Genomic DNA, 12742 nt, shown 5'->3' on the forward strand with positions numbered 1-12742 from the left:
GAGATGGAGCGTTTCCTTACTAACCCGTCTAATGTAGCATCGCAGGTGGAAGCAGCAAGGAAGAGAGGCGCATCAGTACAGGACTTTGTGTGCGCTACGGCGCATGCAGGCATGGTTTGGTCTGCAGCTGACGTCGCAGTTGCCAAGAAGATGCTGAAAACGAGCTCTGCCCCTGGTCTCGATGGCATAACTGTGCAAGAAGTCAGAGGGCTGAACGATCTAGAGGTGGCGGACTTGTTCAATGACATGCTGGATTCGGGTTCTATCCCAGCATCTTGGGGCCTTGGTCGTATCGTTCCAATCTACAAGAACAAGGGTCTCAAGACGGTTGCAGACAGCTACAGAGGAGTCACGCTTCAACCAATATTCAGAAAACTCTTCACGACGATTCTAAACTTCAAGCTGACGGCATGGAGCAATGCATTACGTATCGTTCCAGATTGTCAAGGCGGTTTTCGAAAGACCTTTCGCACATGTGACAATGCTTTCACGTTCAGAATCATCAAGGAAACGTACAAGAAGGACGGCAAGCCGCTTTTTACCTGTTTCGTTGACCTCAGGAAAGCTTTCGATTTGGTTGAACGTCGTGTCCTCATGCAGAAGCTGAAGAATTACGGCCTCACGGGCCGACTACTGACGGCCATCATGGCATTGTACACAAACACGAAAGCTTGCATACAGACAGACAATGGTTATTCGGAGGTCTTCGACGTCCATGACGGCGTCATTCAGGGCGACGTTCTATCACCACTTCTCTTCAACATTTACATGGCTGACCTCGAGATGACAAGTTCCCCGCATACACCGAAATTGGCCGACCGAGAAGTTGGCTGCATGTTCTTGGCAGACGACATTGTATTGGTGTCTGACTCTATGGACGACCTGAACGACAAGTTGCTGCAGACGCATGAATGGTGCCGCCGGAATCGAATGCTCATCAACACCGAGAAGACACAGTTCCAAGTACACCTGCATGGGAAGATTAGAGCAAAACTCGGTGCAATTGAGCTCTCCTTGCCCGGGCGGACGCCTGAAGCGCCTCGCGCCTTGATTCAAGAGTGTGCCTCCTACAAGTATTTAGGCATTCACCTGAGCAGCAAGCCAACCTGGTCAAGCACAAAACACAATGCTAGCATGCTGGAACGCGCCAGAGTTGGTAGGTTCCAAATAGGCTCACTTGACAAGGTTTTTGGCCACATGTGCCTGTCTGAACTGCGTACGCTTTACCTCAATTTCGTCGACTGTCATGTCATTTTTGGCGCCGAGATCTCGTTTGATGGCGGGTCGGAAGACCTCAAAGCGATGCAGCAGGTGCAGACCGACTGGTGTCGTCAAACCTTTGGCCTCACGCGTCATGCTGCAAGACTGCTGGCTATTGTGGACCTGGCGATTCTGCCTGTAGCAGAAAGGAGGAAGCAGATTGCCATTGGCTTTGCAGACTACCTGGAGAACCTTACCGACAATCGCCTCGCCCATTTTGCTTTTGAACAAGCCAAGATCAACGCTCAAGACGATACTGCAGGCAAAACGTGGTACAGCCAGATCTCTACACTTCTCAATGGCTCCGGTGCGACTCTCGGCTCTCCAACGTGCCGCAAAGACTTCACTGAGTCGCTCTGGAAGACGCACTATGAGAACTGGGTGCATGAATGTGCCAACAACGCGCTATACAGACACATTACACCAGTCTCGTTCGAGGAGTTCAAGGAGCAAAGGCCTTATGTCAAGATGCAGGACGGATATGCTGGCAGATGGATTGCGCGTATGCGCGGCAGTAATGACCAGCTCATGGTCAATAGAGGGAGAAGACACAGGGATGACGAGCTGGATCGCTCCTGCCCGGCATGCAAGCCGACCGGCGATGTTGTGGAGACTCTGCAGCATGCACTGCTCGAATGCTGCGACCACGAAGCTCAACTGGCGGACATACGGCTGCGTTGGCCTGACTCGAGCCCTGCCGACATCATGCAAATCATTGTCGACCCACCGAAAGAACATCTCTCCTTCGTGTCGCGCATTGTCAACGCTGTCATCAGCAAAGTCAACGGGCGCTACCTGAGAATACTCTAGCTGTGTCTTCTATGACCAGCAAACAGCCTTATGGCACTATGCGTTGTCCGGCGTGGAGAGTCTGAGCACCCTTGGGTGGCTGGATTCTCTGTTTCGCTTCCCTCTTATTATGGGGGACAGTAGTTGAGCTGAGCACGACGTAGCTTTTTTTAGAGCTAAATCCCATCACTCACACCGAGTCACACGACTCACACAACAGGCACTTGGCCGACATGTCTTCAGGACTCTTCATCATGCTAGGTCATGCTCAGCTTGCAGTCAACAGAGCACGCGCATTCTGTTCGAGTGCTCGTTCGTCTAGTAGCTTAGTTCTACATATGTGAAATCTCAATGAATACAAGTTCTTACGGGATAGACAGAACTAGCGAAGGTTGAGGTGCAAGCTTCGCACAGTATCTGGCCTGCTCAGACCATATCCACAAGACTCCAGCTTGTATCATTTCAGACAAGCGCATAGGCATCATAAATGACCATCGTACCGTTTCGACCACTCACTGCAAAGCCAACAGTCTTGTTAAGCCAAGCGTACTTGTCTGTGCCACACTCAAATTGAAGGCTTAGCCGCATCGAGTACTGGTCCGCCGTGATGCTCTCATCTTCACCAAGCTTATCGAGAATATCCTTGGGACCTTTCCGCACGCCTGTCGTTCGGAGGTAAATGATTGCACCGTCGTCTGTTTTGAGATTATAGCGCGTATCCAAGAACTGCCTAGTCAGTGCAATCCAGCAAGCCAGGATGGCACTCACAGCCGTAGAGTCATCAGCGACAATCTCCCAGTCTCCACCACCGGGCAAGATGGTGCCTTTTAGCTTTGGACCTTCGAACCGACCGCCTTTGAAGATGACGGTAGCTCTATTCCCATGTGGGCCGTTGCCAACAGGATGAAAGTCTTCCATGTCGCATTCCAAAGAAAAAAACTCAAATTCTGGCTGCATAGCTGGTCAGTCATTGCACGAGAGCTCGTCATCGTGTACCTCTGGTAGCTTGAAGCTTGGCTTCGTCCACTGCATCTTATAGACGGCAAGAGAAGGTGATTGGAATCAAGTTTGCTTCTTGATGTTGTCGACGCTGACATCATTTGTCGGCATCGGTGCGCGCACAACGGACTTCAAGCTCGGAGAACAAGCTGCGTGTGCCCAGTTGCTGTATCAGAAGAAGTAGTAGCGTCTGGATGCCTTGCATAAGGTGCCGAGCCGTGCAAATAAGCAGAAGAATGTATGGCAGCTTTGTAGAGAGTGACTCCGAGTGTCCATGCATAGAGATAGCGGTGCGGCATGCCCAGACAGCTATTTGCAGGCATCAAGTAAAACATATCAGACATGACTCATGCATCCTTGTCAAGTGCAAGGGCTTAAATCGGCAAGTAGTCGCAATAGCAGCCTGAGTCTGTGGTTGGCGGCAGTTACCGAAAGTCGCATCTGACAAAGACCACAAAACTCCCCGCCTTGACCAACTTGTACTTCTTTTTCCATCAGCCAATCTCTCATCAAGATGCTCAGGTCAAGGCTCGCTACTTCCCTCAAGCCAGCAGGCAACATCACCAAAAGGTCCTTCGCCAAGTTCTCCTACCAGGATCCACTCAACCTCACCTCCCTCCTCACCGAGGAAGAAGTTGCCATTAGCGAAACTGCACGCGATTACTGCCAGGAAAAGCTACAGCCGCGTATCCTCGATGCATACCGCAATGAAGTCTATGATCGCAAAATCTTGAATGAAATGGGCGAGCTTGGTTTGCTGGGTGCTACGATTGATGGCTATGGTTGTGCGGGTGTTTCCTCCACTGCCTATGGTTTGATTGCACGAGAGGTCGAGCGTGTCGACTCTGGCTACCGGTCGGCCATGTCTGTTCAGTCGTCTCTAGTCATGCATCCCATCAATGCATTTGGCACGGATGCACAAAAGGAAAAGTACCTGCCCCGCCTTGCCAAGGGTGAGCTAGCTGGTGCTTTCGGTTTAACAGAGCCCAACCACGGTTCCGACCCGGCGAGTATGGAGACAACCGCCAAAGAAGCACCTGGTGGCGGCTTCTCCATCTCGGGCTCTAAAACGTGGATCTCCAACTCTCCCTTTGCAGACCTCTTTGTCGTTTGGGCTAAGTGTGCTTGGGATGGCAAGATTCGTGGGTTTTTGCTTGAGCGCGGCATGAAGGGTCTTGAGACGCCCAAGATTAACGGCAAGTTGTCACTGCGTGCTTCAACCACCGGTATGATCCAAATGGACGAAGTCGCGGTGCCCGCAGACAACTTGTTGCCTGGCGTCGAGGGACTCAAGGGTCCTTTTTCATGCCTCAACAATGCTCGATTCGGTATTGCCTGGGGTGTCATGGGTGCGCTTGAGCAATGTCTAGAGCTCTCTCGGCAGTACGCACTAGACCGTCAGCAATTCAACCAGCCCCTGGCCAAGTTCCAGCTCGTCCAGCAGAAATTGGCAAATGCAGCGACTGATGTGGGTTATGGTTTGCTTGCTGCGCTACAAGTCGGCAGGCTCAAGGATTCAGGTGATCTGGCAGTGGAGATGGTGTCTATGATTAAACGCCAGAACTGCGAGCGTGCCTTGCAGGGTTCTCGTTCACTGCAGGAGATCCTGGGAGGCAATGCAGTGGCGGATGAGTACCATATTGGCCGCATTTCACACAACTTGCATGTTGTTGCGACGTATGAAGGAACCTCGGACGTGCACTCACTCATCCTGGGCCGTGCCATCACGGGCATCCAGGGCTTCTACTAGTTCTTCGTAAAGTATAAAAGCATTCGTCCCCTTTTACTCTACAAAACTCCCCGCGAATTGAATCGACACTTGCAACGACACCAACCAGCAAAGACATAGCAGCATGAGTGAGTCTGGTCTTCCCGAAGGCTGGCAAGTACGACACAGCAAGTCGCGAAACCTGCCTTACTACTTTCATGCGAAAACATCCGAATCGCGCTGGGAACCTCCTGCCGGCACCAACACGGATTTACTTGCGGTGTACATGGCTTCTCACCATTCTGGAGGCGGACAAGCGGCTGCTTCTAGTGGGACGACTCAGGATGGTGCCAAGATTCGTGTGAGCCACTTGTTGGTGAAGCATCAGGGATCACGTCGCCCATCCTCATGGAAAGAGGTAAGACTCTTCGTACCATGCCACAGCTGACAACTAGCCCAACATTACCCGGACGAAAGACGAAGCACTCACCATTCTTGCTGCACACGAGGCAAAGATTCGCGCTGGCTTGACTACCCTGGGTGAGCTGGCTGTGACAGAGTCAGATTGCTCATCAGCACGCAAAAGTGGCGATTTGGGATTCTTTGGTAGGGGAGAGATGCAAAAGGCATTTGAGGATGCTGCATTTGCATTAGAACCTGGACAGCTCTCTGGTGTCGTGGATACCGATAGTGGTGTGCATCTCATTGAACGTGTTGCATAACTATATTGCTAAGTCAACTTTTCTGTAATAAAGTCAATCATCTCTTGCTTCTTGAGTGATGAGGCTGGCTTGACGTCAAAGGCGCTCGCATGCGCCGAGAGAGCTGCCTTGAGCTCAGGAACTTTGAATTGACCAAGTGTGCCATTCAGCACGGCAGCTCGCAAGTCTTCTAAACTCGGCACACTCCCTGGTCCTGGTTTGGCCTTTTTACTCGATGCCACGGGTGATGCACCTTTTCGCTTCGTAGGCACTGCTGGTCCAGCGTCTTGCACCTGCTCTACCGCCATCTCCAATGCCTCAACAAACGCCAGCATTGCCTTCCCTGCTCGTTTGTGGATGGCTTTAAAGTTTGGCATGGACTCATCTGGTTGATCTGCCAGTTGTGGTACATCTTCACCCAAGGCCATGGCTTCGAGTGCTTTATAGTGCCACTGTAATGCTGGGTTCGAGCGTTTTGCAGGATCATACGCAGGCAAGGTGATTTGACCAATGATATCACCAAACAAGCTTGCCAAATCCTCTGACGGCAAGGGACGACTTCGTGGTGGATTGCGAAGATCATCTGCGAAAGGCAATGGAATGACGAAGAAGCCCGGTGGACTGAGCTGGGACTTCTTGTTTTCGGAGAGTTCAAGTTCAGAGGCCATCATTGCAGCAACAACGGGTGATGCATTACGTCTTGGAATAAACCAACAGAGTGCGAATTGCTTCTTTTGCAGCAAAACGCGATGCAGTGCCGCAAACGTTCGCTTACTGCCAACATGCGTCGCTTCATGTGGGTAGATGAAGTACGCAGAGGCAATATTGTGGCAAAAATCAAGCTTCTCGAGTGATTTGTAGCCAATGATGCGCAACACGGGCGACTCAATCCGTTTGATTTGCTGCATCTCTTTTGCATCAAATGTGACATTCTCAGGACCAAATTTGTAGCCTTGCTTGATTTGTGTCTTGTCAAGCACAGTGACTGTATCTTCGCACGTCAGCGTTGTGTCTGCCTTTGCAGTTTGTGGACGTGCGCCAGAATTGTCAATGAAAGTTGTCCTGACGACTTTTTGCTCCTTGAACAAGACGTAACCCTTGATACCAATAGATAGACCTGGCGCTATTTCCATGGGAATAGAAAAAGTGGCCTTTTTTGGCGTTTGGAGTGCCTTGATGGTCTCCTGCATGTCTACAAGTCTTGCCTCCCCTTCGAGCACCAGTTCGCCAGCATCTTCCTCTTGTCGCTCAATAATATCATCCCAAAACTTGATGGAGTCAAAGGGCGCGTCATTAGAGAGAAATATGGGTTCAATTGCCACGCCAAGGCTGTAGAGATCCTTCGTGCGTGTCTTGAATTGCTGCGTCAGGGCGCGGTGTGTGCGCATTGGGTCGTCATCGTCTGTAATCAATACCAAGCGCTTAAAGTTGAATCGTGGTGCTTGATTCTGGAAGATGTCTCTAGCGAGCTCAATCAACTCAGCAGGCGAGGCGCGCTCTTCACTTGCTTGACACACTTCGTTGAATTGGTTTGGCTCCTTGAGCAAGTTTCGCACCACGCGAATGAGGTCTGCACCGGGCACGTCCAAATCAACAAGCAGGTGCATGTGTTCTTTTCTTACTGTCGAGTACTTCTTGTCCTTGTCGAGCTGCGACGTCTTGCTATTGTATAGGACAACGCCAATCATGTCATTTGGCGCGGAAAAGACTTTTGTCGTCATGACAGAGTAAGCACATTCAAGCGCTGTGCGTGCGGCACAAGTGCCTTTGTCATTGGGTTTGAGCATTGAGGGAGAGATGTCAATGAGAAAGAGCATGGCCTCCTTTTGTGAGGTGTAGGCGAGCTCATTGACTTCGTCTTCTTCAGCTGGAAGGCCTGCTTGCTCACTCGACATGATGAGCAATAAGTCTAAGAGCTAGAGCTAAGCGCATAAGCAGCAGCCTGAACCTGGAGCTAAATCGAATAATAGTAGATATGAGTAGCTATGAGTAGCTATAGGTTTTGGTCAAGTCTCTTTCTGTGCTACTGCTGCAGCAACCACACGTGATGCAGCACTCAAGATGGCCGGCAGCGAGGCCATATGCGGCAGACGGGTCAGGAATCAGGGGTGAGGTACTCTGCTCTTCCGTCTACTGCCTGCAGACTTTGAATCATCTATACAACAGGTAGGCCCTCTTGTAGCTTCTATTTCGCCGTGTCCACGTGTGTCTCCTGTCTATTTTGGTGAGTTTGAGACCAAAAGACAGTTGACGCAGCCAAAACTACAGCACAAAGTCATCCCTCGACTCCCTCCTCGTTGCAGGGCCCCTCCTCTCAGGGTCCGTCCGTGTCGCCGTCGCAGCAGCTTCACCTTCTGCTTGCCTTCATCGCCTGCAATCCCAACCAGCACGGCCCCAGATAGATGGTGGGCACGCGTCCCCGAGAGGCAGATCTGTTCGCAGACGAGCCCTTGCCGCAGCACGCATCGCGTCCCTATGCCAATGCAGCGTATCAGGAGTCGCAGCATTCTGTTGCAAGCGGAACGAACCCCTTTAGCAATTACTATGAGGAAGACTTGCTCAGTGACGACGAGCAGTTGCTGTATGAGACAGACACGCCCATGCGCCATCAAGAACCTGGGCCGTACTATGGCGAAGAGACGTATGACGCGCGACATCAACAATCTACATTAGGTTCACTCGTGGGCAAAGTCAAGGATAAAGTAGGGTATGGCACGGAACCAGCCCATCTACCTTTGACAGAGCCAGGTGCACCACGCGCCGTGGAGTACGACGAGGCCCCCAGTACAGTCAGGAAGCGCAGCTTTGCAGACTTCTTCAAGCGCAAGCAAGTAGACCCAGCGACACTTGGTCCACGTCTCATCCACGTCAACAATCGAGCAGCGAATGATGCGAATCGACATCTTGACAACCACGTCAGTACGGCCAAGTACAATGTCGCAACCTTCCTCCCAAAGTTCCTCATGGAGCAGTTCTCAAAGTACGCCAATTTGTTTTTCCTCTTCACCTCCATCATTCAGCAAATTCCGAATGTCTCGCCGACAAATAGATGGACTACCATTGGCCCGCTGACGGTCGTGTTGATTGTATCGGCAATTCGCGAATTTGTGGAAGACCTGAAACGGCATGGTCAGGATAGAGAGCTCAATCGGTCAGCGGCTCAAGTCATGGTTGGCTCGGAATTCGTGCACAAACGCTGGGTTGACATCAAAGTCGGCGACACGGTGCGTGTTGCTTCAGAGGAAGCCTTTCCGGCAGATTTACTACTCGTCTCGTCGTCTGAGCCAGAAGGACTCTGCTACATTGAGACGGCCAACCTCGATGGCGAAACCAATCTCAAAATCAAGCAAGCCCTGCCAGAAACGGCTCACCTTGTCAATCCCGTCGAGCTGAGCCGCGTCCAAGGCAAAATCAAGAGTGAGCAGCCGAACAACAGTCTGTATACATTTGAAGCAACCATTACCATGGACACGGGTGCTGGTATGCGCGAATTACCACTCAGTCCTGATCAGCTCTTGTTGCGTGGTGCACAGCTCCGTAATACACAGTGGATCTATGGCATCGTCGTCTTTACTGGTCATGAGACAAAGCTTATGCGCAACGCCACCTCGACGCCCATCAAGGTGACTGCAGTGGAAAAGATGGTCAATGTGCAAATCGTCTTTCTATTTACCATATTGATTGTTCTTGCCGTCGTTTCTTCTGCTGGCTATCTCATCCTCAATACAGTCAAGGGCACCCAGCTGAGCTACCTCGATATTTCCTCCACCAGCAAAGTCGGCGGCTTCTTCCTCAATTTACTCACCTTTTGGATTCTCTACTCCAACTTGGTGCCCATCTCGCTCTTCGTGACGGTCGAGCTCTGCAAATTTGTCCAAGCACAACTCATCAGTGCCGACCTCGACATGTATTATGCCGAAACAGACACTGCCGCGAACTGTCGCACGTCAAGTTTGGTGGAAGAGCTTGGTCAAATTGAGTACATCTTCTCGGACAAGACGGGTACCTTGACGCGCAACCAGATGGAGTTTCGCCAAGTCTCTATTGCTGGTGTTGCCTATTCAGAAGTCGTTCCAGAAGACAACAAGGGACATTTCGTCGATGGTGAAGAGTTTGGCGTGTTTGACTTCAACACGCTCAAGCAAAACCTCGTGGAACACCCCTCGCGCGAGATTATGCATCATTTCCTGACACTGCTTGCGACTTGCCATACCGTCATTCCAGAGCAGAACAGCGAAAAACCTGGACAAATCAAGTATCAAGCTGCGTCCCCTGACGAGGGCGCTCTGGTACAGGGTGCCTGTGACCTTGGCTACAAATTTGTTGCGCGACGTCCGAAATCCGTGACGATTGAGGTACAGGGCAAGGAACATGAATTCACGCTTCTCAACATTTGTGAGTTCAATTCAACTAGGAAGCGCATGTCCACCATCTTTCGGTGTCCAGACGGTCGTGTACGGCTCTATTGTAAAGGTGCTGATACTGTTATTCTCGAGCGTTTACGTCAAGGCACACCCAACATTGAGCGAACCTTACAGCATCTTGAGGAATACGCCACGGATGGTCTCCGTACGCTCTGTCTAGCGTACCGGGAAATTCCCGAGAGCGAGTACAGAGAGTGGGCGTCTGTGTTTGAAAAGGCGGCCACCACCATCAACAATCGTGCGGATGAACTCGACAAGGCAGCAGAGTTGATTGAGCGGGATCTCACCTTGCTTGGTGCTTCCGCTATTGAAGACAGATTGCAGGAAGGCGTCCCGGAAACAATTGCAACACTCCAGACCGCAGGCATCAAAGTATGGGTCTTGACCGGCGATCGTCAGGAGACAGCCATCAATATTGGTATGAGTTGCAAGCTCATTAGTGAAGAAATGATTCTCATCATTATCAATGAAGAAACCAAGGAGGCGACTCGAGAAGCGCTTGCAAGACGACTCCATGCATGCCGGTCGACGCCACAATCTGAGCCGGAAGTGTTTGCTCTTGTCATTGATGGCAAGTCGCTTGGCTTTGCCCTTGAAAAGGACTTGGAGCGTGAATTTCTGGATTTGGCAGTCTTATGCAAGGCAGTTGTTTGCTGTCGTGTGTCGCCGTTGCAGAAGGCGCTTGTTGTCAAGTTGGTCAAGAAGCACTTGAAGGCCATTCTCCTTGCTATTGGTGATGGTGCCAACGATGTCTCTATGATTCAAGCAGCGCACGTCGGTATCGGTATTTCTGGTATGGAAGGTCTGCAAGCTGCAAGAAGTGCCGATATCGCTATTGGCCAATTCAGATACCTTCGCAAACTGTTGCTTGTGCATGGTGCATGGAGCTACCAACGCTTGTCAAAGCTCATCTTGTTTTCCTTTTACAAAAACATCACGCTTTACATGACGCAGTTCTGGTATGCCTTTCAAAATGGCTTCTCTGGACAAGTCATTTATGAGTCTTGGACCATTTCACTATACAACGTCCTCTTCACCGTCTTGCCGCCTATCGTGATGGGTGTCTTTGACCAATTCATTAGTGCGCGGCTTCTCGATCGCTACCCACAGCTATACATGCTTGGTCAGAAAGGCAAGTTCTTCAATCGTACTACATTTTGGTCCTGGGTCGCCAATGGCTTTTACCACTCACTCATCATCTACCTCGCTGGTGTTGCCATCTTTCGATATGACGGTATTGAGCGGGATGGCGTTGTCGGTGGTCACTGGGTCTGGGGAACAACACTCTACACGGCAGTTCTTGCAACAGTCCTTGGCAAAGCGGCGCTCATCACCAACTTGTGGACAAAGTGGACGTGGATTGCAATTCCTGGTTCGTTTGCCATTTGGATTGGCTGGCTTCCGCTGTATGCGCTGATTGCACCAGCCATTGGCTTTTCAACCGAGTACACTGGCATCATCGGCCATCTCTATGCCAATATCGTCTTTTGGGCAACCGTCATCCTCCTGCCTATTGCCTGCTTGCTGCGAGACTTTTGTTGGAAGTACGTCAAGCGCATGTACTACCCACAATCCTATCACCACATTCAAGAGATCCAAAAATACAACGTTGCTGATTATCGTCCACGCATGGAACAATTTCAAAAAGCCATTCGCAAAGTACGACAAGTCCAACGGATGCGGAAACAGCGTGGCTATGCGTTCTCTCAAGGTGATGAAGGTGCTGCCAGAGTCGCTCGGGCGTATGATACGACGGCTGGTCGGGGTCGTTTTGGAGAGGTCTTGACGAGTACGCAGGCAGAGTCGCAGAAGCAGCAATTATCCAAGGGAGGTGTTGGCATCCGCGAGTCGAATCTTTAGTCTATGAATTGACTGTATATAGAATGCAGAGCCTTCATGATGCAAGTCTTCTGAGATCTGTAAAGTGACCGAGAAAGGAGAGATGCTCTGCCAATTTCTCTGATTCTACTTGTTGCATGAGCTGTGAGAGACGAGCATCCTCCGAGGGGCCACCTTCAAATTCAATAAAGAACACGTATCGCCACTTTTGATTATCCGTAATCGGCAGCGGCCGTGAGCAGATGCTGGTGAGGTTGAAGCCAAAGATGGCAAACTTTTGCAGAATCCGGGCCAAGCTGCCGGGTTCTGCGTGTGGTACAACAAGTCGGGCTAGTGTCTTTTCAGGCCCTGTCGCTTTCTGGTTGATGCCCGTTGCTGACTGCAGGACAAAGAAGCGTGTTGTATTATTGGCATTGTCTTCAATGTCTTTAGCTAGTAAGCTGAGTCCTACAGCTTCAGCGGACGCAAGCGATGCTACTGCCGCTGATCCGAAATCCTTGGCGGCAAGCTGTGCTGCCTCTCCCGTAGAACTAACGTTGATACGTTTGGCATTAGGTAGCGTCTCTGCCAGGTAGCGCTCGCACTGCCCAAATGCTTGAGGGTGCGAGTAGATGCGCTGTATGTCTGTCATCTTACCCAGCGCTAACAAGCACTGATGAACATTGAGATAGATTTCTGCCGTGACTCGAGCACCTTGTGGGTCGATGGCTCGAAAGAGATCGAGGGTGGGTACGACATGGCCGTTTGTGCTGTTTTCAAATGGAATGACTCCATAGTCTGCTCTGCCTTCGTGAACAGCAGCAACGATGTCCGAAAGGTTTTCTACAGGATCGTAGATATATGCTTCTGCAGGACCTAGCTGTTCAAAGTGTTGCCGGGCTGCTTGGTAGGTGAAGGTGCCCTTGGGCCCAAGATAGGCGACTTTTGACATTCCTTCGATATATTATAGCAATGGCGTAGATCTAGCACATGTCTAGTAGCACATGAGCAGCACAGCAGGATGAGAGCAGATCCAGCTGGAG

General features: G+C 50.9%; 6 protein-coding genes across 6 annotated transcripts; 3 read left to right on the forward strand and 3 right to left on the reverse strand.

Annotated features, from left to right (window-relative positions):
• Positions 1-2117: 2117 nt before the first annotated feature.
• Positions 2118-3187, reverse strand: BCR37DRAFT_378106 (uncharacterized protein). Its single transcript, XM_040868968.1, has one exon. It carries the CDS (start codon positions 3004-3006, stop codon positions 2512-2514), a length of 495 nt encoding a protein of 164 aa, XP_040726849.1. The 5' UTR covers positions 3007-3187; the 3' UTR covers positions 2118-2511.
• A 333-nt stretch (positions 3188-3520) lies between these two features.
• Positions 3521-5075, forward strand: BCR37DRAFT_378109 (glutaryl-CoA dehydrogenase). The gene has a single exon (XM_040868969.1). The coding sequence runs from the start codon at positions 3563-3565 to the stop codon at positions 4796-4798; it is 1236 nt and encodes a 411-aa protein (XP_040726850.1). The 5' UTR covers positions 3521-3562; the 3' UTR covers positions 4799-5075.
• Positions 4754-5525, forward strand: BCR37DRAFT_378110 (peptidyl-prolyl cis-trans isomeras-like protein 1). Its single transcript, XM_040868970.1, has 2 exons — positions 4754-5174; positions 5212-5525. Exons 1-2 carry the CDS (start codon positions 4902-4904, stop codon positions 5476-5478), a joined length of 540 nt encoding a protein of 179 aa, XP_040726851.1. The 5' UTR covers positions 4754-4901; the 3' UTR covers positions 5479-5525.
• BCR37DRAFT_412647 (SPOC like C-terminal domain-containing protein) lies at positions 5070-7665 on the reverse strand. Its single transcript, XM_040872229.1, has one exon. The coding sequence runs from the start codon at positions 7350-7352 to the stop codon at positions 5487-5489; it is 1866 nt and encodes a 621-aa protein (XP_040726852.1). The 5' UTR covers positions 7353-7665; the 3' UTR covers positions 5070-5486.
• A 48-nt stretch (positions 7666-7713) lies between these two features.
• Positions 7714-11910, forward strand: BCR37DRAFT_378112 (phospholipid-transporting ATPase). The gene has a single exon (XM_040868971.1). It carries the CDS (start codon positions 7860-7862, stop codon positions 11739-11741), a length of 3882 nt encoding a protein of 1293 aa, XP_040726853.1. The 5' UTR covers positions 7714-7859; the 3' UTR covers positions 11742-11910.
• Positions 11893-12642, reverse strand: BCR37DRAFT_333615 (Prephenate dehydratase-domain-containing protein; the record flags this gene model as incomplete). Its single annotated transcript, XM_040867108.1, has 1 exon — positions 11893-12642. A coding segment is annotated over one exon (750 nt), but the record flags the coding sequence as incomplete, so codon positions are not given.
• Between the last annotated feature and the right edge of the window lie 100 nt (positions 12643-12742).

This window comes from Protomyces lactucae-debilis, assembly GCF_002105105.1.
Source record: "Protomyces lactucae-debilis strain 12-1054 chromosome Unknown BCR37scaffold_5, whole genome shotgun sequence".
Taxonomy (NCBI): Eukaryota; Fungi; Ascomycota; class Taphrinomycetes; order Taphrinales; family Protomycetaceae; genus Protomyces; species Protomyces lactucae-debilis.

Bases quoted from the DNA above. Each gene is read 5' to 3' on its own strand.
- BCR37DRAFT_412647 (XM_040872229.1), bottom strand. From the start codon at position 7,352: ATGTCGAGTGAGCAAGCAGGCCTTCCAGCTGAAGAAGACGAAGTCAAT.
- BCR37DRAFT_378112 (XM_040868971.1), top strand. From the start codon at position 7,860: ATGGTGGGCACGCGTCCCCGAGAGGCAGATCTGTTCGCAGACGAGCCC.
- BCR37DRAFT_378109 (XM_040868969.1), top strand. From the start codon at position 3,563: ATGCTCAGGTCAAGGCTCGCTACTTCCCTCAAGCCAGCAGGCAACATC.
- BCR37DRAFT_378106 (XM_040868968.1), bottom strand. From the start codon at position 3,006: ATGCAGCCAGAATTTGAGTTTTTTTCTTTGGAATGCGACATGGAAGAC.
- BCR37DRAFT_378110 (XM_040868970.1), top strand. From the start codon at position 4,902: ATGAGTGAGTCTGGTCTTCCCGAAGGCTGGCAAGTACGACACAGCAAG. The intron at 5,175-5,211 runs GTAAGACTCTTC...GCTGACAACTAG, and splicing joins GCCCATCCTCATGGAAAGAG to CCCAACATTACCCGGACGAA.